Source organism: Aythya marila (genome assembly GCF_965140915.1).
Source record: "Aythya marila genome assembly, chromosome: 17".
NCBI classification, from domain to species: domain Eukaryota; kingdom Metazoa; phylum Chordata; class Aves; order Anseriformes; family Anatidae; genus Aythya; species Aythya marila.
Genome location: NC_139058.1, coordinates 3,004,341 through 3,029,375, shown reverse-complemented (window position 1 = coordinate 3,029,375; position 25,035 = coordinate 3,004,341). Strand labels below are relative to the sequence as shown.

General features: G+C 36.7%; 1 protein-coding gene across 2 annotated transcripts in view; it reads right to left on the bottom strand.

The window, feature by feature from the left end:
- Positions 1–5,379: 5,379 nt before the first annotated feature.
- The window catches only part of IFT81 (intraflagellar transport 81), a 42,457-nt gene continuing 22,801 nt past the window's right edge, over positions 5,380–25,035 (bottom strand). Inside the window, exons 11-18 of one of the 2 annotated variants that reach the window (XM_082773896.1) lie at positions 19,329–19,478; positions 17,195–17,323; positions 15,998–16,087; positions 14,716–14,802; positions 13,039–13,110; positions 12,867–12,952; positions 7,899–7,944; positions 5,380–6,945 (exon numbers count right to left, since the gene is read on the bottom strand). In XM_082773896.1, coding sequence (XP_082630022.1) covers positions 6,763–6,945; positions 7,899–7,944; positions 12,867–12,952; positions 13,039–13,110; positions 14,716–14,802; positions 15,998–16,087; positions 17,195–17,323; positions 19,329–19,478 — 843 coding nt within the window. In that variant the 3' untranslated portion in view covers positions 5,380–6,762. Of the gene's footprint in view, positions 6,946–7,898; positions 7,945–12,866; positions 12,953–13,038; positions 13,111–14,460; positions 14,608–14,715; positions 14,803–15,997; positions 16,088–17,194; positions 17,324–19,328; positions 19,479–25,035 lie in introns of those variants that run through there. The other variant, XM_082773897.1, reaches the window with a different exon arrangement.

The following is a 25,035-nucleotide window of genomic DNA, read 5'->3' as shown; positions in this document are numbered from 1 at the left end:
ATATTTGGGATGGAATTGTAAGCACTTTTTAGAAATTTCATAAAATGATTGTATAATTCTTTCCGCCGCACTGAGCGAAGTGTTACAAGGTTGTGTTAATGATCCTAGGAAAATATTTATAGTGCTTTTTCCAGGATAAGAGTTCTCTCTTCCCCTCTCGTTATATTTTATGATCAAGCTTCACTTCACGCAATTAAATCAACAAGCAGAAAAGAACCTTTAGTGTATAGAGATTTTAAAGCAATGCATTTCACATACAAATGGTTGAAGTACAGTGTGGTAAATACAAAAGGAATAGTAGGCACATCAGTAACAACCCACTACGAAGTATGCCACATTCCATCTCTTTGTTAGAAGGATTCAGGTTTTCTTCTCATTTGTAGCTGTGGGATCTATTTTCCTAAGGAGATTTGAGATGACTTTGTCATTGCTCATGAGATAATAAATTCCCAATTTTCGTTGCTGTCCTCTGAACATTAACTGCATCTCTCAGTGTTTCCTGACTCACTCATGCAGATACCTGAGCACTCTAATCAGCCTACATAAAATGAAAATGAAGTAGAGAAATCCTTTAGGACAAAAGATGCTGTATAAATGTAAAAGTATTAGTGGAACAGGTTGTCTGTGGGTGACTTTCAGTGTTCTGATACAGTTCTGTTTTCTTTTAAATATGCTGTGAAATCATGGCAAGCTTTAAAACATGGAAAAAGGGAGGTGGGTATGATGTTTTATATATACTCTAAAAAAAATCAGTTTCTGAATGTTGCAGTCCACAGGATGCTGTCTCAGAGAAATGCATCATTTAAATGCTAGTTGATACGCAAAATGCATCATTTTCACATGATTTTTAATTTTTAGATCTTCAATTTTTAGAATTCTAAATTAATCAACCCTTTTTGCTTTTGCTAATTCATCACTAATGGCTCTAAGATTTATGTGCTAACTCCAAAGAAATGCCTAAACACTGTTACTTGCCAGAAAATGCTGCAATAATGTAAACCAAATAAACTGCTTTATTCTTCCCATTTTATAACCTTAGAGTTTCAACATATTTAAAAAACAGTAATCTGATAAAAAATTGCATTCAGACTTATTTTAATTAGAGAAAAATCTCAATCATGATTTTTTCAGCATGAACCAGTTGTAAAATATATAATAAAGACATTGTGAGATTATTTCTTTTATTATTTCCCTTACATGTTATTCTTTGTATAAGATGTATGCCTTTATAGTTTTGTTGTTGTTTCCTACATGCCAGGCGTATTTTCTATTCCATTAGAGGGAAAAGAAGTAGGGAGAGAGAAGAGAATTTATCTTTGAAAATTGGTAAGATCCCATTTTCCATACTCCTATCAACTGCATTTTTTCCGTTATTAGCAAAATGTGCAGGATTTGGCTTTATCCTGTTTTAGAAGTAGACCTAATTAAGTGCTTATTGTATAAATGAGTGTTTTTAAGACCTGAGCAGTTGCAATAAAATTTAGAAGCTTAAAAATGAAATGTTGTTCTGTAATGACAGACTGAACTGAAACGGTGCAATAGGCATTGGCTTGTGCAGATCCTCTTGCAGAAAAAGTACTCTAGTTCTTGGCATTCAGCAAATGCCAGTTGTGTGCATCCCAGTTTGCAAAAACACACTTTTCTCAAAACTATGAGAAATGGAGATTTTTAAAAAAGGTAAAAATATACTTCTTATTTTTGTAATAAATAAAAATAATGCCGTTAAACACAAGGTAATGCATAAGGCTGCATTTTAAACACTCTAAGTACTCCAGCACTAGATTTGTGCAAGACAGCCTCTCATACATGTCTAATAAAAATCAAATCGTATTGCTAACTACTTGTGGATTTTGGTTGTGCTGAGAAAAACTTGCACAAACAATTTTTGTTATAAATTAGAATGTGTCTAATGGAACATTGATTTGTGTTAGATGAAAGTCATTACTTTAAAGATAATTATAGTTCTTTTTTTCCTCTGTCTCATAAATCTGATGCTGGCCCTTTTAATTCCTACTTGTTCTGTCAGGAGGAAGAATACAGAGCTAAATCCAGCAGACCTTATTTTGGCAAAACTCCCACTGAAGTCAGTAAGGGTTTTGTGAGAGTAAGGACTGCACGATTTGTCTCACAGTTCCTGCTGATTATCTGGAGTATGATTGCTAACACCAGAGCTCCTCACCGAGTTTGACGTTACCGCGGCACCGTGGCTGACAGCGTGTTTTTTTTTTGTTACAATCGTGAAAATCAGTGTAATGCGACTGTGAAAAATACCCTTTTCACCCAATGACCTTGGAATAAGATGGGCTGCCTTGGGGTTTTGGAGACTGTTGCTGTGTAACTAACACTAAAGAAAGAGAGACACTGAGAATGTGGAGAACCCCTTTTAAATTCATACTGAAGATTTAAAGAACTCTTTAAACAAGCTGAAAGTAGGTCAAATTCTGATTGCTAAAAAACAATTAATCAATTGGATGTTGTCAAGACAGGTAGTACCTTGTGACAAAATGTTGATTCATGTAGTATTTCCTCACTGGAACCCTGACACATCCCTGAAAAAAAAAATCTGTTCCCATTACCGATTGCGATAGGCAGCTCAAGAGTTAACAGCGTTCCTTCAGCAGGAGACCTAGTGCTACAAAAGATAATGTAGGGCAAACGTTGAGAATGAGTTCTTTGTCTTTTTCACTTAAATCTGAGCAAATCCAGGCAGGGCCAATGAGAGAAAGCAGATCTCTAAGCATCCGTGCTGTCCTCATCCACAACCAAGACGACGGCGTTCCAGTTTCCCACACCACCCCGGCCACGTGTCATGACCTTTCTCCCAAGGTGACACCTTTCAGGCGACAGCACTTCAGCCTCTGCGGCCTCCCAGCCGTGTCTGCCTGCCTTCTCGTGGCCGCTGACTCCAGGCTCACCAGACACTGCCAGAGTGGTGATTTAGGAACTGGAGCGATACTGCCAAGTTGCTCGGCTTAGAGCACTTGCTGAGGACAGCCACTGGGTATAACAGAGAATTTTCAGTCGCTGTTGATTTGGGCCAGACAAGAAACAGTGATCTAAGGAAAAAAGGCTCTCGACTTCATTTCCAGCTCCTGAACCAGCAAGTCATTTGGAGAACAGTTTTTCATGCTCATCATAAGGCTGTTTTCTAGGCTCTGAACTGTTCTAAATGCTTCTGCCGTATTGTGTTTTATAACAGTGATCACCATCACAGCTGTAGGAAAGCCTTATCAAGAAAGCTCTGGAAATCACTATATTTAAACATAATAAAACACCATAGCAGCACCTAACTGTGATGTCTGTAGGCAACTATACATGACTTTACTCGCAGTAATACCTATGCGAATAAAGGTGTACAAGTAAGTATTCATAGATTTGGGTTACTTAAGGAAGCCTAAGAACATTTACTTTACTTACTATAGCTCCTATGGAGGTAAAATGGTACTGTGAATATAAACAAAATAATCTGATCTCCAGATGATAAAATGGCTGGTTAAATAATATGGTGAATGTGATGTTTTCTCATGCCTGTTTCTGATGCCTGTAACTATTTCATTTCTTAGCACTATGTGCAAATCTCCTGTGGCTCTAGGGACAGTTGACGTCAACGTGACTAACTAATGCAAAGCTGCACAACACTACAAGAGTTTTTATAGCTGGAATACTTTCTCATCCAGTTCTGGATAAAGATAAGGAGAAGCCTTTTGAAGCAAAGTAAGCTGCTGCTCGTGACTGCTCTGATCGGTGTTCCAAATGGAAGAAATTTGGTAAGTGCTGAGACCCCAAGTTTAACTGTGCACATTTTTTTATTTATTTTAGCCTTCACAAGGGAAAGGCAGGTATTTTTTCTCTATGGTATGTTTAATCTTATTAATTAACCAGCTAGACTATTAATAATAACAACAGAAAAAAAAAAAAAAAAAACAGAAGTAAGCTTTTTGTTGCAAGTTAGGAAGTAAAGATACAATTGCAAAACTCAAAGATTTTTGAATGCTCCCATCAAATCCCAAACTATGTGGAAAAGCCAGTGAACAGAATCCATTAAATTTGCATTTATTAAATGTCCACTTATATAAAAGCTAAAAATAGCTTGAGTTTTTCCAATTTTCTTTTCATAACAGTTATTATGATTTTCTGCTTCATCTCAGAAAGTAATTTTGCTGCTGCTGTAGTGTATAATCTGCGTGCCCTTTCTTGGTGCAGTACAAATGACAGAGCACTAATCAGATCAGAGCAACAATCACGTCATCGTTGAGTAACTAGCAATAAACTGTTTTTACAAGGAAGAAAGATGAACTATTTTTAGGGTAACTCTGAACTGAAAAACAGAAAATGATTATACTGTCTTACTCTACATCATTGCTATGAATTTCAAAAGCATTACTTTTGCCTGGGCAGCAGACTAATCCACATAATAAATCTCTGTATAAATGGTCTAGTCAAATAGAGCTTTTAGGATTTTGGTAAAAGTTTTGAATTGAAATGTATGATATCCCCTTTCCCTCCCCCTTTTTCTGCTGGCTTTGAACCACAGGCAGTCCTCCAGCACTGCATCCTAAGTAACCTAGATGCCCGGTTTTGGTGATTATCCCAAGTTTTCAGCACATCTTATGTCTAGATGTCTATGTTATCTTACTGTTGTGGGCATTTATTCAGCAAACCGTCATTTGGAAGTCCAGGTACATGACTCCCATAACCTTCAGACCTATAGGCTCTACAATGCAATGCGGGTGATGTGTGGTGATGGTGGTACATGATGGTAATGATGCTACAGAGCTAGCAAGAAGAAAATTTACAGATGGCTCTAGAGATGGCTGTGCCCACACTGTGTAGTCTGCACATGCCTTTTTCCTGAGCTTCTCCCTTCCTGATTGATACGGTCTCCCTTCAGCTCCATTACTGCACTCCTTCCTCCAGCCTGTTCTCTTGCTGCCATCATGGAAGCAGCCTCTGGTGGCAACACATCGCCTTCCCCTCACTTCAGCTAACTCTACCTGTGCCTGTGTCCTACACAGCGGCCTTCCCTTCACGCTCCCTGAAAATGTGCGTAGGGGAGAATGTGCTGCTTCTCCTTGTCATGGGAAAGATTAGCGTGCAGCTGTTGAGAAAGACTATCTTCAGCTATTCAGCAGTGTGGGAGGGCTTACATGAGGATGTCCTGAGCATCTGTGGACGTGCTCCTTAGGCATTGGTGGGGTTTTGAACCTTCTGGGGGGCATCTGAAATAAATGTCATTAAATGACCCTGAGCTTTCCAAACCTCTTTTTCCTGTAACCCAGCAAGAAACTTGGCACAAAGCATTTATCTTCTATCACTTCTTTCACCTACAAAATGTGAAAAATAAAACCATACAGCCAAAATGGAGTCATCATATTTTATTTTAGTTCTGTTATCAAATATATTTAATGTAAAGGCAAACTAGGAACTGTACAGTTACCAGACTCTCTCTTGATAGAGAAAACAGCAGCAGATTTCATAGGTATGTATCAGAGAAAACCAAGTAATTTTTTGTGTCCAAATTACATCTGAAAGAACTATCAGTGATAAAGTCCATTCTACTTTAGGCAGGAAATAGGAAAAAAAAAGAGAAGAAAAAAACCTATCTAGAAATTCACTAAGCCAAGAGACTAAAGAAGAACAGCAGGAGCTCTCGTCACCTAGACTTATCTCTCTGCTTCTAGTCTTTGATTGTGACTAAGAGGCGCTCATCAGAAATGATGAAGCGTGAGGGACAGTTTCAAGCCTCATCTGCATTCCTTTTACCCTGGGTCAGCCATGGGTCTCACGATGCAATTTTAAGGGCAGTGGCAGTTGCCTGTGGCTCACAGGTTAAAACCACAGTACGAGGGAGCCTTGCATATCTACCTGTTTGGTGTAGCTGGACGTATACAGGAACCACTGTGCCATATTTACATCCATCAATAGCCCTCCTTCCCTGGGATGTCCTTCCTTGGCTAGTGCAACCACTTTGGAATCAGACTGCACAGATGAAACAGCAAGATGCCCTCAGTGGAGAAAGCCTTTAGGGGACCACAGCTGGCACAGGTGGACAACTAAGAAAAATGAGAAAAAGGTATATGTGCAAGAAAAATGCATTTGTTAAAACCAACAAAAGACAATGGAAAAAAAATCATAATCCAAGTAATTGTTCTCAGAACCTACTCCTGACGCTGTAGCAATGAACTGTCTCCTGGAAGCACAATCAGTTTAATTCAACCATGCAAGGAAAGTATGACTAGGAGTGTGCAGGCAAGGTCTGTGCAGCTCGGAGTGAAAATGGCTCCATTCTTGCCAGTCACACTAGATGAATAAATACAATAGGGAAGGAGAGGGCCAAGCCAGGAGGTCCACAATTATACAATATTGAGTCCCAGACCTTGCAAAAATGTAATCTTAGAGATACAGAATAAGGAGCAGAGCAATTACATAAGTTTTCCGTGACCCTGGAAAAGGATTTTTTTTCCCCTTTGATCTCTCTGCAGATGCATGCCATTCCCAGACTCATAAAACAGATTTACGATGAGGTTCACCCTAGTGCAGATTTCATAACAGATCTTCCTAACCATGTTTTGTTGTCACTTAAACAATGGAGGAAAAGCTTCATCGAGTGCTTAGTTGCCCTCCTTGTTTATCCACCAAAACCAAATAAAATACAACAGTTTTTTTCAGAAATGATGAAAGCAACAATGTCGAGAAAGAGGTTACCTTTAAGAAGTCAATGCAATGTCTTCCCACTTTATGCTGATATAAAAAAGGCAGAATTCATAATACAAGCCTATCTTTACCTCCTTCCTGAATGACTTGACCAATGGCTGTTTGATTTTGTTGTTTTAGAAAACATTCTCTCTTACATTCCATTAACTGCTCAAAGTCCTGCCACATTTTAATTTGCTTCATATTTGGCCCATGACTTTCCCGTACAACTTTCTGCTTCTCTCGTAATTTCTGTTAAAAATACAAAAATATTAGATTACTGAAACGGTTTTAAACCACAAAAATTGCTTACAAAGACAGCTTGGAATGACAAGGATTTTTATATGCTACTGAAATATTATTACCTTTTGTTCAAGTTAATAACACTCCTTGCAAGCAATAAATGAATCAGCACCTGGGACTTATCTATCTGCTTTGTATGGATTGACAATCCTTTCAGTGTCTTAAAACCGCCTAAATAATGGTCTCATATACTTGAGAAGTTATGGTAGAAATCTGAGTTTATTTCCATACAGAGCTCTTGCAGTGTCAAGTTGCAGCCTGCAATGCATTCATATTATCATATTATAGACGTGAAATTAATGTTTCACAGCAAAACCTGCTATTGATCATTAATAGTGGTGGCCCAAACCTGCAGAAATCACTCACAGACTGACTCATAAAAAGAAAACTAATAAAAGAAAGATGTTTAGCATGAATCGTAAGCCTAACTTCTTCCGCGCTGATCTGAGCTTCATGCAAGATTAAAAACGGACAACTGCTTTTGTTTAGCACTGCTACAACGATGATCCCTTGGCCTTTAATAACAGTGATAAAGCTGACAGGCTCAAAATTTATTGTCTTCAACGGGTTGCTTTATATACAACATAAAATTTGAGCTGGCACAGTTTGTTATGTCCATGTTTCAGTTTCTTATCCAAATGGTTTACAGGGAATGTGCTGTCACATTAAGCTGTTTGACTATCTTTTACAAGTGGCTCATGCTATACTCTGCAGGAAATCAAGCCCTGAAGAGCGAGCATGATCTCTTTTCAGGGTATTAATTACCATTGCCAGCAGTAATGGAATTTTCTTTGTAGGCTGCAATGTGCTTTTTATAAAAGACTGACCACAACATTTGGTAGTAAGGCCCACAAAAATATGAACTGTGTGATGTTTTTACAGAGTAAAAACCTCATTCTTACCTTCCCCAGGTTTTCTTGCTCAAGGATCATTCGTGTATACTGCTCTCTAAAGGAAATATATGATAATTTTATTATGATTTTATTTGGTTCTAAATAATAGGACAGAATAATGATATAACCATGGAAAATTCTGAAGGTATTATGAGGTTCATGCATAGATAGTCAGAAGAGAAAGCATGAAGGAACCTTTTATTCATTAGACAACATATCCTTGACATCAGGGATTGCCTTGATTCTCTCAGTTGTGCAGCTGGCAAAAGTGGTATTGGATAAAATCCCTTACATTTTCAAAGCAGGCATAATTACTGCTGCTTCCAGCTTGAAGACAACAGCAAGATCGTTTAGATAAGACATACTTGATCCCTTTTTAATGATGTATTTATGCTAGTGGTATTCTAAGCTTAGCCCTTGGCCCTAATTTGTACAAACATCAGAGTTTACAAATCCACAGCCCTTAATTGCCATGAATGTAGGGATAGAATGAGTGGGAAAGTAGAGGAATGAAGAATAGCAGTTCAGTCCAGGTTTAACAAATCCAGTCACTGCAATAGAACCGCTGTGTGTCCCTCACCTTCCGAAGACAGCCGTCACATTTAGGTGCCTAAATATAGGTTTAGAAGTGTAACTGTTGACATTCGTTATTAAAAATCTTGGCTGTACACCTTTGCCTGTAACAAGTGGCTGGGTCGCCTTCTGACACAGGCAAACTTAATACATGAAACCTGACAATATGATATTGCAAACCATAACGGCGTGATTCAGATACATTACTATGTTTGTATTTGTTTGTTTGTTTTTGAAATAGGACAATAACAATCTAAAAATAAATTACTGTATTTCATGTGTCATGGTACGCTTAGAGACTGAGCTTTTGCTAGTGGAATAAAAATTAACCCAGTTCATCTAAAGAAATTTTCAAATTGCTCAGGATAGAAGAACTAGGTATAGCGAAATCCTAATTTCCAGAAAGAAATACCAGCCTTTCTGCTATCAGTGTGAAGGTTTGCTACAGCATAGTGAGCAGCCGTGTAGAACCAATGCATCATGTTTCTTATATCCCTTCCTTCTATTTCTATGAGCTACTCCAGGATTTCAACTGGAGCACTTGGGCCCCAGGCCACCTGGTCCTGCCTGCCATCCTCCCTGCAGAAGGGATGTGCAAGGAATGCAGCTGGATCGTTTTATGATCTGTCACTCTCGGACAATTCAAGCCAGAACAAATCAGAGCAGTCTTGAGACTGCTCCAAGCGCTGTGCAGACACAGCTGATCCCTAGCAATCCTCACCAAATCAGAACAACACTGAATCTTCTCATTTCCACTGGCGCATAGCGTATGTTCACACACATTTGGCCTCAAGAACACGTGCTTTTCTTTTTCTTTAATAGAATTTTCAAAGTAATCATCAGAAAATAAGATGTCTTTCCTAGTAAGTTTTTCTTTACTATTTATAATGATGACTGGAAAGAATGCAACTTGATAACTTCATTTAAAAAAAAAAAAAAAAAACAACACACAAACTTCTATTTTTAGAGAAGAAAATTAACTTTTCACATTCCTAAGAACTGACTCCACGGAACAGAGAGTTTATGTTCAAAAAAAAGAGTGTTGGAATTAAGACATTTTTTGCTCAATACGTTGTTAGGAAAGTGCTGTTCTATTTATGGTTCATTTTCACTCCGTTTACATTCCAGTGCCTGCTGAAAAATACGTTCACATTCTAAAATGATGTCTAGAAACATTTTGTTATCTTCTCATTTTTTGTAAAAATCTCTATATGGAACTTCGTTGTAACTCATTTAAACACAACTGGTTTGCGACCTCTTACGGAAGGTCAGAAATGTGTGTAGTCACCGTGAGAGGGATGATTTCTCTAGCTTCTGTGCCCACAGTTAGCAAGTGAAGCAGGGACAGCAGAGATAATGCTCTGTTCACATTCTCCTCACCATACCTGGAATGACATAGCTGGACTCACCCTTAATTCCAGCATTTGGATTTGGGGGCTTGTCTGCGTGAGTATCGACATTGTGGATGTTTCTGTCACAAGTGTTTGAGCTGGAGCATTTTTTTGCTTAACATTTGTGAATAAACTCGGACCCTCCCCTTCCCTGCAAGGCCATAAAAGGCCAGTGCCTGCTGCTTGACCCGCATTTCCTCTCAGCTGCTTGGCTGAGCTCTGCTGCCTTTCATACTAATGAATGTTCACATCATCACTAAGATTTTTCTCACAGCTATTTCTCTTTTTACCCTTCTGCTTCTTTTTTTTTTTTTTTTTTAAATCTGCCTTCATTCAATAAATCTTTTGCATCCTTCAGCTTTCTGTTATTTTGTGAGAGTAAGAAGCTCCTTAGCCTCCACTCACTTTATGTCTTTACATCTTTTTCTTCTCTCACCATAACATTATTGGTTTTAATTCATTTCTTACTCTTATTTTTCCTACATTGTTTTCTGCATAGTATTTCACTATTTTCATGGCTTGGATCCTTGCAGAAGGCCTCTGATGGATATTAATCTAGCCTTTCATTTCCTAGCAACTTCTGGTTCATGTTCTGGAACAGCAAGAGATGCAGCTCCACTGGCACCACTCTCAAGGTGCCTCAGGACAATTTCTAGTTTATGAAGGATCTGACAGAGGAGACGATCTCATCTCTCAGTGTCTCTTGACAGAATCCTTGGAGTTTTCTCATTGACATGTGGCTGTCTCTATCAATGGCCCCACTCCAGAGCCTGTAAAATCTTAGCTATCAGCTACTGCCTTTTTCCACTCCACTTCCCCAATGAGTGAAGAAATTGCCTCAGGTGATACTGAATGATATTTGATTGTTTGCCAGGTTTGATGGGGCAACCTGATCTAGTGGAAGGTATCCCTGGCAGGTGTATTGGAACTAGATGATCTTTAAGGTCCCTTCCAACCCAAACCATTCCATGATTCTGTGTTTACTACCCACTTACGGTTCCTTCCCTAGTTGCCACCACCGCAAGAGAACTGTCCAGAAATTGTTCTGAGAGGTAGAGACCTAAGAGGACAGATATCTTGGGAAATTAACTTATTCTTCCATTTTCTTTAAGAAGTGATAAAAAGCTAGTGGTTCTGTTTTCTTGCTGTGACATCTGCATGATGGATTGTCTAAAGCTTTAAAATGAAATGCAGAATGATTATTATTTATCTAATTTAGTTTTGTCTTTGCTTTACCACTCAGTCATGTCTTTGAATCGTTTTGTGAATGGGACAATTTTGCGAAGCATTTTGGCATGTTGCACAGAAAGCTGTACATGAACCACAGCTCTGACATGACAGTTTATACAGATCTCAAGCAACAATCTGTCACGTCTCTGAAATACAAACGCAGGAATTTAGGAAGAGGCCTCACGTTAAAGATTGATATTGCTGTGGCTTTTTAAAGCCTACACAATAAAGCAAACTGTAGGAATGCTGACTGATGCAGGTTGTGAGATGGAGAGGTACAAGGCAGAGCTGTTGTCCCCTCTGCAGTGAACTAAAACTGGTGTACTCTGCAGAGATTCCTTTAGACAGTGTGACTGCACTGTTGAGGAGGCCCAATCGTACTTTCAAAAGATCAAAATGTTTTTCACTCATTCCATTCATTAAAAATGTAAAAAAAATAAAAATAAAAACAAACAAACAAAAAACAAAAACAGACTTATTGGTCTAACACAGCAGACCTTAACTTTACTACTATAGATCTACTGTTTGGGTAAATATTTTCATGACTGATAAATACTATTGTGTGAAAGCCACAGACAACTTCATAAATCTAGTCACAACAACTTAAACTTGCTCAGTTCGTTGAAAACTAGAATTTAAGATTTTTTTTTTGGTCAAAAATAAAACTAGCTGGAAAACAGGATCGCTATTTCATACAAATTTCTAAAATTAAAAAAATATATGAAGAATAAAACAGGTATTTTCACACTTTTATCAAATGAAAGTTAAAAATATTTCATTATGTTTTTTTTCTGGTGTTTAATTTTGGTGGGGCTGAACCAGCCTGTGGACTTTATTGCCTAAATTTTGTTTCAACTTTTATATTGTATGAAAAGATTTAATATATACACAATTTTAAACAGGATACTTTTACAAAAATATTTGGTATGTTGTAAAGCATAAAAAATCTGTATGACATGGTAATATTTAGATTTCTTTGCACAGATAATTAAACCAAAATATCTCATTCTCAAAAAACATTTCAATCTTTTTGGCAGGACTGCATTATTTGAAATGGAAAACTACACAAAATAATTTATCAGCTCAATTCATAACCTTTTCTGTTTCTCTTCCTACCAGACAAAGGCAAGGGGTCCTGAAAAACCTCTCAGTCTGAAGCAATCGTTCTGTCAATTAAATTGAGTGTAAAAATGAAGGTTACTGTGACGGTATGGAACATTAATCATTCTACCTCCAGTGAAAACTGCAAATAGTAGCAAACCAAAATGCATTTCGGATCTGTCTATGAAGTCCTCCATTTCTGTACTAGGGATGGTGATAGCTATTACACCTGAAAGAACAGTAGATTTGTAAGAATTGGCCAGAATCTGAGGGCAGCATGTGGTTGCTGTCTTTGAGAGGTGGTAGACCAACTCCTGCCTGCTGGAGTCTTGGTATAGACTTGGCAGAGGGATTATGTCTGGTAGAGTCACACTTCCTGCGGGACCTAGCTGAAGCACAGCTTTTCTGAGCCTTTGCCAGCAGGGGCTGCAAGTTAAAACCACTATCTGGGGCCTATAATCTCCAGCAGGAAGGGAAAATCTTTTGGTATGTCTGAGAGAATTCATAGGTTTACAACAGTATATACTGGAATTCAAGATGCTTATTTTTAGATTATTATAGTGTTTCTAAATTTATCAGGTGAACTCCTTCAGTTCAAATGCCAGTGAGAAAATTCCTAACTTTAGTCTTAGTTTATGAATATCCCTCAAGTTAACACAAGGAAACACAATAATCCATTTACCGAATTGCCTTTCGCCTCTCCTGAGGATCTGGGGAGACGTACATCTTCATTTCTTCTTTAGCACGTTGGAGCTGTATTTCTAGATTCTATAAATGAAGACACAAATGTTTTAAAAATATATAATTCCTATTTCATTTCACAAAGAACGATTTAGTCCTTCCTGTGATCTTACCCTCTTCATGCAGTTTACATAACGGTAGTTGCTTTCTTCCTGAATGCACTCCTCAAGGAGTCCTTTCACTTCCTGTAGTACAGGAATAAGATTTCAATGGATAACATAACTCAAAGTCCATAGTACATGCCCTGTGTTGCTATATAAACCACGAGAGTCCATAACAGAAACAGGCATAATTCTGAACTGATCCTTTCTTAAATGTTTATATTTGGGCTTTACAGAAATCTCTCTTAAAGGGAAAGATAACTGAAAGGGTAACATTTTTAGATGTGCAGTTTCAGTCACAGTTAGAGAAGACTGTTAATTGTTGTTTACTAATAAATCTTCTACAAGACACAAGCACTACCAAAAGTCTTGTTTCTAAGCACATCTTAAGTGCTAAATATGGTTCCTTTCCTAGAACATGTCTGCAAAACGTATGTTAGAAGCTATGAACACGTTGATGGTATGTCAATTAGCAATCAATAATTATGTTGAGGGGTATGTAGATAGGGGGCTAGTCCCATCCCTTAACGGTCAAAGAAAACATACCAAGAATATTGGTAATTCAATGGAATTTGGATTACATGTACTCCCAAACCACAATGAAGTTGTCAACTCCAAAGCTGTGTCACCATATGAATTTCAGACCATCAGCTGGAAAACTGAATTCACCAGTTCCGCTGCAAAAGTTTGCTAACAGTCACGTCCAGCCTAATCAGTGGACTTGATTGTCATCGTGTGTTAGAACATGACTAAGGTTTGTCTGCCAAGGAAAAAGCCTAGGTTGATATTGCAAAATAGTTCTTACAGAAGGTCTACCTCATAGCAGGTTCATCTGTACGTTCTTTTATTATTCTTGGATTAAACCATATATAGGTACTTTTACTGCAGGGAAAGAATATCTATATATCCACCTACACTTTAAATGTACACCTTTTTTATTGCAAAATACATTACTTATGTTGGCAAACCCTTGAGAAATCCAAGTCCAGACAAAGCTCATAGGAGGTAATCTAGTGAGATAAAGCAGATTCATGTACATTAATACTGACCCCACATCAGAGTATAAAACTAGTTTAGGTACCTCCCTTCCTAGAAGTGTTGTAGTGCAAGCAATATGTAAACTACATACAGACAAGCCCTTAGCTATACTTATATGGCTGCATTTAAATATATATATATATATATTTATTTTTTTTGTCTATAATTTTCAAGAATGCAAGACAAATCACATTTAATAAGTATCCTTGCCATCAGTTTCAGTGCATTAATTAACCATTGGATTGGTTTTGCTAATGTAGTGAATCTGCTAAATGCATTTGAAGATTTGTCTTCACAAATTAATCCTTAACATTTCGTTGTCAGATTCTTTCCTAACGGATACTATTAGGTCAGCAGGATTTCTGGCAGATGGATCTTTTACAATACTTTTGCTAACCGGTGCTGGACTTCAGTGGATGGAGCGATGTACCACTGAGCTCATTCAGAACAGGAGATGTGTGGGTCTGTAGCTAGTCCACAGCAGCTTCATGCATGATTTATGTAGTTGTAGATCACCACTTACTCATTTCCACCTGCAGTGAGCTTCCATATCAAAAGGGAAGACAGGGATATATCAAACCATAATAAATATATATAATAAATAACATGTTGCACAGCATTTATTAATGTGTGACCAAGGCACCATCTTACCTGTTCCAGCGTGGAGCGATTGCTCTCTAGCCCTGCTGCACAACTGTCATACTGGATTTTTTTTTCATCGCATTCTTGAGTTAATTCCTTATGTGAAAAGGGCAAAAGAGTACATAAATAAAGCCTTCAACTGACTGACATGTGACATTCAAGCAGGCTCCGTTCTTGTTGGTGTCACACATCAACCTCAGCTATTGGCATGCTCACCAGCACTTACATAAAACTAGCTGGCACGTGGGTATTATTTATTACACATGGTAAAGCTGCATACTGGCAGATCAGCTGTATACACCACAACACAGCATGCAAATTTCCTCTTTACAGCCACAGCCATAGCTTTAATGTGGTAGACAAATATGGCAGTGTTTGCAAGAAGAAAGGAAATATAATTACAAAACTGAAAATTAAGAATTTACAAATTTCATAGCTCTATTTAATTCTAGAGCAATGAGAGAAATCTGTCATTCATACGGACTAATATAGGTCTTAGATCAATTAAATATTATTTGCAATCCATTTAAAGCAGAAAAAGCTTTGAAACTAATTTCAAAATTAACTTTGCTATGATTTCAAACTACGATTTTTTAAATTTTCCCCTGGTATAGTAATTACATTTTAGATTATTTTATTTAATTATTTAGATTATTTTTAGAAATTACTATAAAGGACAAAATATTTGCCTGATTTTGTGCCTGTACTGTCAGCTTTTAAGAATTCCATTCTTGTTGCTTGTTAAAAATCACTGTTGACCTATTCTGGTATTTCCAGCTTTCCTTCAGGGTTGATTATGTCCTTGTACAACACAACAGAGAGCTGTAAATGATGTTTCTTTGTAATTTTGACCTTATTTACATAGAATGAGAGGAAGGTTTAATAGATTAAAATAAACCTACTTCAAAGGCAAGAAAAAACACACAAAACAAGGTGTGCAATTAAATAAAGTTGATGAGACACAAGGGATTTGCATTATTTGAAGCATTTAGGCATCTGATAAGTGGAATCAAACTAATCATATTCTGACTTCCATTTTTATGTGGTCTTAGCTCAACCTCTAAACTGCATTGCCATGAAGTTACTGGTGCCTTATGAGGGAGAGGATGTGCATAGACATATAAACACTAGAAGTCTGTACATACAATAAACTCCTGCTGTAACTGTAACACTTGACTACATGGACAAATTTGCAGAGCAAAACATAGGACTGCCTCCCAAAGTCTGCTGCTGCCTACCCTAACTCATTAACAAGCACTGTTTAAAGCTTTTCTGAAGTTTTTCTACTAACCTGGCACTTCTGGCGCAATTGTCTCAGTTCTTTGATAACAGGAGCTAAGCTGGACTTCTTCTCTGCCACCATAGTATTCAGTTTTTTTACCTGATAGAGTGACAAAATAATATACTTTAATAATATATTAATACTACATTTACATGATTGGGCATGTAAGGAGAAAAAAGAAAACCAAAATATGGAAAGAAAAAACATGTGACGTAAGGAGACTGAACTATGTATAATAAAACATAAGCGCAGGCCTAATTAACTAAGGGAAAGAGGCCATATTGCAGTAGGGTCAGTACCACAAACCAGACAAATTCTGTTTCCATTGTTTGAAGTGAGAACACCACAGACATGTCCAGAAGACAGTCTATGTGCCAGACACCTAAACAACTTAAGGAGTGGGAAAAAGGAATGAGCTGTATAGACATGACTGAAAAAAAAGAGATCCTTAAAACAAAACAAAACAAACAAACACACCCTGCATAGGTTAAATAAAATTTGAACATGCTTAAACAGAGTCAATTTAAAATATTTATACTGAAAATTCAAATTCTATCCAGCTTTCTATTTGAGATTCATTCTATTTAATTATACCATTTTATTTCTAACGTGCCTTAATGATTTCAAAGAACGCTGTTTTGCTTTGGGCTCTTTTATTTTGCTTCTGTGGCTATGTATTAAGTTGGAAGACCACAGATCTAAGTATAATTGAAAGTTAGGCTACACAGAAAAAGAAAAAAATATTTAGCTCTTTGGGAATGTTAAATATTGGTTTTTAATGAATGCTTAACTCCAGTGATACAAGGAAAAAAAAGATTCTGTTAACAATTCAAACCTCTTAACTTTTCAAATACTGTGCAGGAACAAATATGAAACCACACACACAAAAAAAAAGTTAAAACCAAGACGATATCTCTACTGTTTCTGAAGAGGAGGGAAGTAGGTGTTTCTTTCTTTCTTTTTTTTAATAATTCTAAATTTCTTCTTCACTCATCAAAAGAAATGTACATTTTAGTAAACCTTTCCAATATACATTTGCAGGTCTATACTGTTTGAAAATACACGTTTTTATATATGTTTATGTTTATATAACATATACTAAAGGAAAATGAAAAAAAAACAACCAAAAATATTAAAGTTAGTTTTATACTCTGAGGAACCAGAAATTGAGATTGAAGTAGTACAACAATTTAAGACAAAAATCACCATTTCAGACATGTTGTCTAGTGTTCGGCCTTTCATTTCATCCATTTCACTCTTTACTGCAGATACTCTTTCCAGCTCCTCCTGAGTGTAACTATATCCAGAAATACCTTTTTTGTCTTCAATTGCTTGCTGCAAACACACACACAAACAAAGGCTGAGTGTGAGTCCATTAACTGAGTAATAAACCAAATTCCTTCAAAGAAGTGAAATACTGTAAAGGAAGTGGAAACGTACTGTAATCAACTTATTTTGAAAGTGATTAATAATTTAGCTGCTCCAACAACTGACTTTTTATCTAGGGCCTGTACAGCAAGCTAATAACAACTTCCTATAATACACCACTATTGTGTCATCTAACACCCAATGAAATTAACAGAAAGTTTCCACAAAGTAAACTAAGCTTTAGGTCAGGCTCTGTTGTAAAACTAGATGCTTAATCAGAAGATGCAATGTAGCTAATTATTTTATAAACAACTGTCAAGCTAAACTAAGTGAACACTGTATTCATTATAGTAATACTATATATATATACACTATACTATAGTAATATACTACATAATATACTTACATAAACTTTACATTTAATTAAATGCTGATGTAATGGTATTTAGCAATGCTTGCTCATTAAGTATGTAAGGAAGAGCTCTAATTTGAAAGCTATGTGTTGATTATGCATCCACAATTTATTAAAAAGCAAAATATTCATTCCTAAAAGCGTCGTCTATCTGTGAACTCCAAGCCCATTGTCCTCCAAAACCTTTTATAACCATACGTTTAAGAAAAGATTTATATCTACTATTAGCTACTGCTACTATGATGGGAGCATTTTGACTTTAATAGCAGGGTATAGTCTGACAGGTCATTGTGCCCAAGGCTAGGAAAGGTATCTTTGATATCATAGGGAAAACGTGTGCACTAGTCATCTGAGGGTACGAATGTAGAATTGGCAGGATGCACCGGGAATGAACCTACAGATAACAAGAACGTTATGAAGTCAAAGCTCTTTGGTTTTGCTACAAGGTAGTTTAGAAAAGGTCAGACTCGTATAGGAACATGGTATTGACCATGTGTAGCTGCATCACAAAAAAAACATTTAGTGCTTTTTGTCTGCAGTGATTATATTGTGAGATGACTGGTGTACGTTAGTTATCCTGCTGTAAATAAACACATCGTAAGTGACAACATACATCCACACACCCTCCTTCTAGCTGAGTAGCAATCACGAGAACAGCTCTGATCCTACTGCTTAGGTGCTTCTTTCTACCCAGTAGCAGTTCTGGTTTTATTTTTAATTAAATGTGAGTGCCTTACTGAAATACCATGACATCATCCACTGCAACTATGTGAATATCTTTTCACAGACTATTTTGTGTATTTTTTTTTTAATTGAGCAAATAGTTTTATGTTTAAAAAATGCAAAATATGTACATGTACCAAAAACAGATATAAATAAAAATATTTTGATAACAAGAGTACTGATATTAAAAGAAAATTCTACAACAATTGATTTTTGTGAGCTAAAAAATGAATCTCTTTGCATTTGGGATGATTGTATACAGCCCACATGGTTACAGTTAAGAAGAGCAAAAAGATTTCTACTCTTCTGGCCTAGAAAAATCATTCATCCAGTTTAACATTTTTCACTTACTGTGAAACACATTTTCTGCTAGATTTTCTGGGGATAGAATCTTTACTTCCTGCCCCCTCTTTTTTTAAACATTATTCCTATATATTTCGTAGCAGTAACTTGAATCCTACTTGCTGTTGGTATTATTTTCAAAGCCCTTACTATGTATGTGGATACCAAAAACTAATTTAAGAATCCAGCCTTGCTCTAACTGGAGTTAGTGAAGATTTACCATTGACTTCAAAAAGCAGGGTCAAGCCCCTCATTCTAAGAAATGGCAGAACATTCATGACTGCTTGTAAAAAAAAAAGTTGCTGAACATAAAGTACAGCAGCTTAGCACAATCAACAGACAAAAATAAATTTTGTACCCTAATGACTAATGACAGCAGGAGCACTGAGGATGATATATATTAGAAACTAACAAAACAGCATCTATCTTATTATATAGCTAGTTATCAGGGAAGCACGGATGATGGACTGTGGGAGTAGTAAATGCCTGTATTACCAACTGCTGCTGAATAGACTCGTGGCGCTGTTTTAGAAGTTCTTCTGTCCTCTGGAGGATACCATACTCAGCTGTAATTTCTGCTATTTCCAGTCGCTTCTTTTTATAAAATGTGTTCTTGCTCCGGAGCTTATTAACATAGTGTTTAAACTGGAATGAGAGAGAAGAGAGAGAATCGAAGCATTTGTCATTCAATGTAAAGCAAAAAAGGACCTCATCACTGACTGTTGCTATATAACATGTAATTATCCTATTTGGACTGCATATTGAAGGTTAAGTGTTTAAAATAGAGGACTGGAATTAAGGATTCCCAGGGTCTACTTAGTTCCAGCTCTCTGTTTGCTGTGTGAGATAAGAAAACCAGCTATATTGCTCCGCATCCCAGCTCACTCATTTGTAATACAGAGATCATTCAGCTCTACTCATCACCGGTTGACAGCTGGAAAACTAATCACTGTTTGCAAAATGTTCTGAGAATCATGGATGATAAAAAGGTAATGTAATAGGAATTTGCACTTTTAACAGAGCACCAGATCTCAGCAGTGCCTACCCGCAGAGAGCTCTGCAGACCAAGAAACATGGTAAGAAAGTGCAGAAAAATAGAGCATGGGAAAAACATTAGCTTTCTTTTTGACTACTAGTTCTCAATAGTTACAATTTTATGTTCTGTTGCATTGACTGTTGCAGAACTAAATGATATCACAAGCTAGGGTTTTAAAAACAGAAAAATAAAAGCAAAGAAATGCAGTACGTTTCACCCCAACCTAATGTAATGGAGAATTTGTATTTTTATTAAAGACTAAGCATAATAATTCATATCCTTACAGATAGCAGCCTTCACTAAATTATATCAGAATCCAAGTGTGCTCAATTTGTAAGAGATACGAAAAATCAGGTGTTGAAAGAAACATGTAATGTTTTTCTTTGCCTGAATGCTTTCCATATGTCAAACAGGCTTAGCTCTTTGAGCTGCCAGTCACAGCTCTAAATGCATTCAGATCCAAAGATGGAAAACAAATACAATTTATTAGAGTAAATAGCGTAAGAATAGGCTGCAGAATGCTCCTCGTTGAGGAGGGTTCAGCATGTACAGAGTGAGTGCAAAACAGGCAGGCCCAGGCAGAAAATAGGAGCCCTGCTACCACTGATAGGAGTTTAAAACTCAAAAGAACTTAGATTTTGAAATTACATTATTTTCTTGTTTTTGCAAAATGATGCCACTCTCCCTTCTAAAGAAGAAATTCAAAAAAGCAATGTGACCACAGACTCAGAACCCCCAGAGTAACTGTATGTTCTATAAAAAGTGTCCTGGGCAAAACGCCCAAAATGAAATCAACCCTGTTCATCTGCCATCCTGTGCAATATCTAGGCCAAAGCTGCTTCTCCCTTGCTATGCTCCACAACTATTTTTAAAGCCAAAAGCTATAAACGTTTTTGGTGAAAGAACAAACCCACAAATTACTCAATGTGCTCTATGCAGATTGGACTATGTGTGGCTTTGGAATACCATTTTACATTGTGCGTACTACCTAGGACAAGGATAGACAAGGTCACCTAAGCCACAGCACTGCACAACGGAGGCAGTTCTGCTACAGTCCTGCTGTCTTCATTATATGATTGCCAAATTAGTGTGGTATTACCAGAATTAATTATTTTTCATAGCAAATTCACTTCTATCCTCCTAGTTAATATAAAAGACTTTTTTTTTTTTTTTTCTCATTTAGGTAACACCAAGTTTTCTGTGATTTTCAAGAGATTATAAGAATATAAATAGAATCTCTCCAGCAAACCAAGGAAAATTTAAGAGGAGCAGAGTCTTTGGTCTTGATGGAGTAGTTCCTAAGAGATTTCATTTGATCAGTGGAATATAGTAAAAAATTATGTAAAGGATTAAACTTATTTTGTATGACCACATACACCAATCAAAACTGAACAATTTTCTGACAGTTTATCCCAGGGTGAAAAGCAAACTATTGTTCTCTTCGCTTCTATAACTACTTCTAAGGTCTTGAAAATAGCTTGAGTGGGAGGTAGAGTATTTGCATATTCAATATGCACAGCATAATGTATTTTACAATGGGAGTCAAAGGATCTTGTTGATTAAAGAACTGATTCCACTGAAGTTCTATTATTAGTTGATTAAGTCTATATAATAAAAAATTCATGCAAAATGAACTACAAGCTGCTCACACTGACAAGTGAAATCTATTCATTTAGGAGATAGATGTCTATCTTTCACCGCAATCTCTGGCTTTTTAAAAGTAAGCAAGTTTTCACATAACTTTTTTTTTCCCCCCCCACAAAGAAGGTGAAACAAGATACAAAAAACAGCAGCAAAATGATAATATAATGCCTGTAGAAAATCAATCAATAGTTTGGCAGAATTTTCAAAAGACTTCACCTACTCCAACTGTGGCACAGATTACCCCTCAAAATCTCACTAACTGAAACCTTCTTTAGATCCAGGGCCAAACGCAGAGCTGGAGCTGTTAGATTTAACTCCACTTAAGTCAGCAGCTAATAGGGATCTTCAGGAAAAATTAGGTTTCTCCAGTCTAAAAGCTAAGAATCATTCTGTTAGGTTTCCAAAAACTACAAATAAATTTCTTGCAAAATACTAGTGCTTTCACTGTTGTAAGCATTACTTCTCAAGCTTTGTATATCTCACGCTCCCATCTATATGTATGTGAAAAATCAAGCCCTTAAAATGCTATAAAAGATTGGATTGTACTGCGGTTTAAATACTACAAAGAGTTCAAGAAAGAATAGCTATGTCAAGACATATCACTTTAAAGTAAAGTTAACCACCCAAAAGGATTGCATTTTTGACCAACAGCACTTTCCCATAGAGCAGGTCAACTGCTCCCTGTGTAGAAACTCAGCAGGCTCAACCTACAGAATTCCCATGGATCTGTCAGTGCCCCCAGTAATGCACCATTCGAGGCTGTGTCCGCCAGTGAGCTTTTCTTTCTCAAGCAACTTAACGCAAATAGTTATTTAAGCTTCAAAGATTAAATGACTGGACAAGGACCAAATGTTGGCACTGAGTTAGCAGTTAAAGTAAACAAGCCTGTAGACTCATGTTTGCTAGCCGAGCCAGAGCCCCCTGAGATATAAAAACTATCCAAATGAAAGCAGCGAAAGATTATGATTTTCCCCCTTGGCTATTTTTATGGGCGACTGTAACATAAAAAGCGTGGAATCCAGACTGTGAAACAGACTGAATGGAAGCAGGACTTTGCTATCTCATATAAGGTCCCGTAGCAGGCAGGTATCTAGCATCCCTGGGCAGATTTCCTGTATTGTGTTCCATGTTTATTGAAAAATCCACCAGTTCTGGTATGTTAGACTTCTCCACTTACTTTAGCTGAAAGCAATTGCAATCAACAGGTTCTCTCTCAACGCTTTTTTGAAGTAAGTGTTATTGTAATTTTACATATGACAAAATTGAATTGCAACTATCAAATGATCACAGTCCAGCTCCTCGAATGCTTGTGCCTATACTATAACTATAAATCCTTCCTTTCATCTCCTTAAAAGTAACACTTGCCCTATGTGAAGTTTTTACAGTTCTTATTCTAAGATTATCATTAAAGGAGAAAATAGATAAACTTGTTTACAGAAGAGAACAGACCACAGACTAATCCCTCACTTTCAAATCAATTAGAAGTTTTGTGGATTACTGTATCAATTTGATTGTATTATAATCATCAAAATATTCTTCACATGAAAGTGCTACAGAAAATAAAGTATTAATTGTACCAAAAAAAAAAATCTTTCTGAAACACAAAATCAAAAGAAGATTCCAAATAAACAGTTTTGTTAATAACATTTGCATAAGGACAGTAACTGCAGAAAATCTTAGTTGATTATCTCTACTTCTATTAATTAAGGAGCAGATGTTTTAATTTTTTTAACTAGACCAATTAATGGGATACAGACTGTCCAAAGTATTAACATTCAGTTAGGAAAAGTTCCTTATCATGACAGATTTTCAGTAATTTTTTTTAAGAGGCTCTAAAATTGAGCAAGTACAGCCACTGTTGGATATAGTTATTAACTCATACACAGAAGGGCAAACTTCTAAAAGATCCAACCAGTATTATCTCAATCTATTGAAAAGAAAGTATCCTATAATCTGCTCATTAGACAGATAGATCAGGAAAATTCTTCATTAGCACTGAGTTAGGATATCTTTTCTAGGAGTGCTTGCTTCTGGTCAGGAAAGAAATATTAAAATAGCCATTACTAATAATTTGGGCCAATCAGAATATTTTTAATGAAAAAACATTTTCAGTTATCACAGAAAATGCACAGATCAATAAAATCGATGATTTATTCATGCCAGTGGGTGCTGAAAGAGCATGCAGTTCTGTGAAGCTATATTTTATGTCTGAATCACCGCATACATTTGGCTTAAATGATGGTTAACTTCTTACAGCAAAAAGCTTCTGGCTTCTGTAAGAATCCTACAGATTTGCCACTTTTGTTCTCTCGACTTCGCTGCCATCTATTCTCCGCGTTTCATGTTTAAGGAGCCTTTGACAAACAGGAATATAACTGTACCTAGGACTTTAATGAAAAGGTCAGGGGAAAGGTAATAAACAGGATAATATGTCCTCGGTCTGGTTTAAGCCATTTAATGGTCAACTAGTGAGCTCCTTATCAGCTACTCTCTTAAAAATCCATCTGCCTAGTTTGGGGCTTGAAAACTGTTTCTCATCGATTTGGATTGACTCAATCATTTTAGAGGAAGAATGACAGATTTTTTGGCCATACATCTTGTTTTCTGTTTTCAAAGGGTATCAACCTCTACCTTTTTTATAGTTTTACCAGGGTACAGGCAGGCATCTGTATGAACAGATTAAACTCCTTAATATGCATTAATTAATATGCATTAACTCATTAATACGCAAACCTCACATATCTGCTAACTAACAGATAGGACTTTCTATATCACATTCTCAAAAACATTATTTTAACTACTGTAGCTAAGCACAGCCATGGTACTAGTCTATTCTGATACCTTGGGAAAGTCTAGGCTCTTGGGGCCCTATGCTGAACTCTGAAAAGTACAATGTGTTGTGTAAAGAACTAAAAATATCACAGCTTTACCTAGGATCACTTGTAATTGAACCATCTAGCCTTCTAAGTGTCAACATTTGATTCCCTAATTTTCAGGATCTGACAGCTGCAGCTAGGAGCCTGCCAACTTCGCCCCGTGTTCATTGTACTTTGTTTGAAGTACTTAAAAAGATTTCGTAATCATTGAAGCAGACAATTTATTCCTACCTTTTTGTGTGTGTGTTTGATGTAAATGAATTGATTATTCCCTGCTGTTTCTTCTAAGTTCTATTTAGCTGTACAACCTCTTGAACCAACTGGAATGCTGTAACATTCCTTTTTATGATTAGAGGAGAAAGCAAAATACTAGCACCTAAAAACATAAGCCAGGATTGACCTTTGGGTGAATGAAGTGCTAAGACCACCTCAACTGAAGATCCAAATTGTGGTACAGGAGCACAAGCTAGGAAGGCACTAATTCTTTGATTGCCAAATCTTGTGGGTGCTATGATGTAAGAGGATGCAGTAAAGGTAGACAAAGAGAAGATGAGAAACATTGAGCATAGGAGAAAAATAATTCTTTGACTTAAACACACCATTTAGATAAGTTAAATGTGACAGGATTAAAGCCTGTTTACGACTT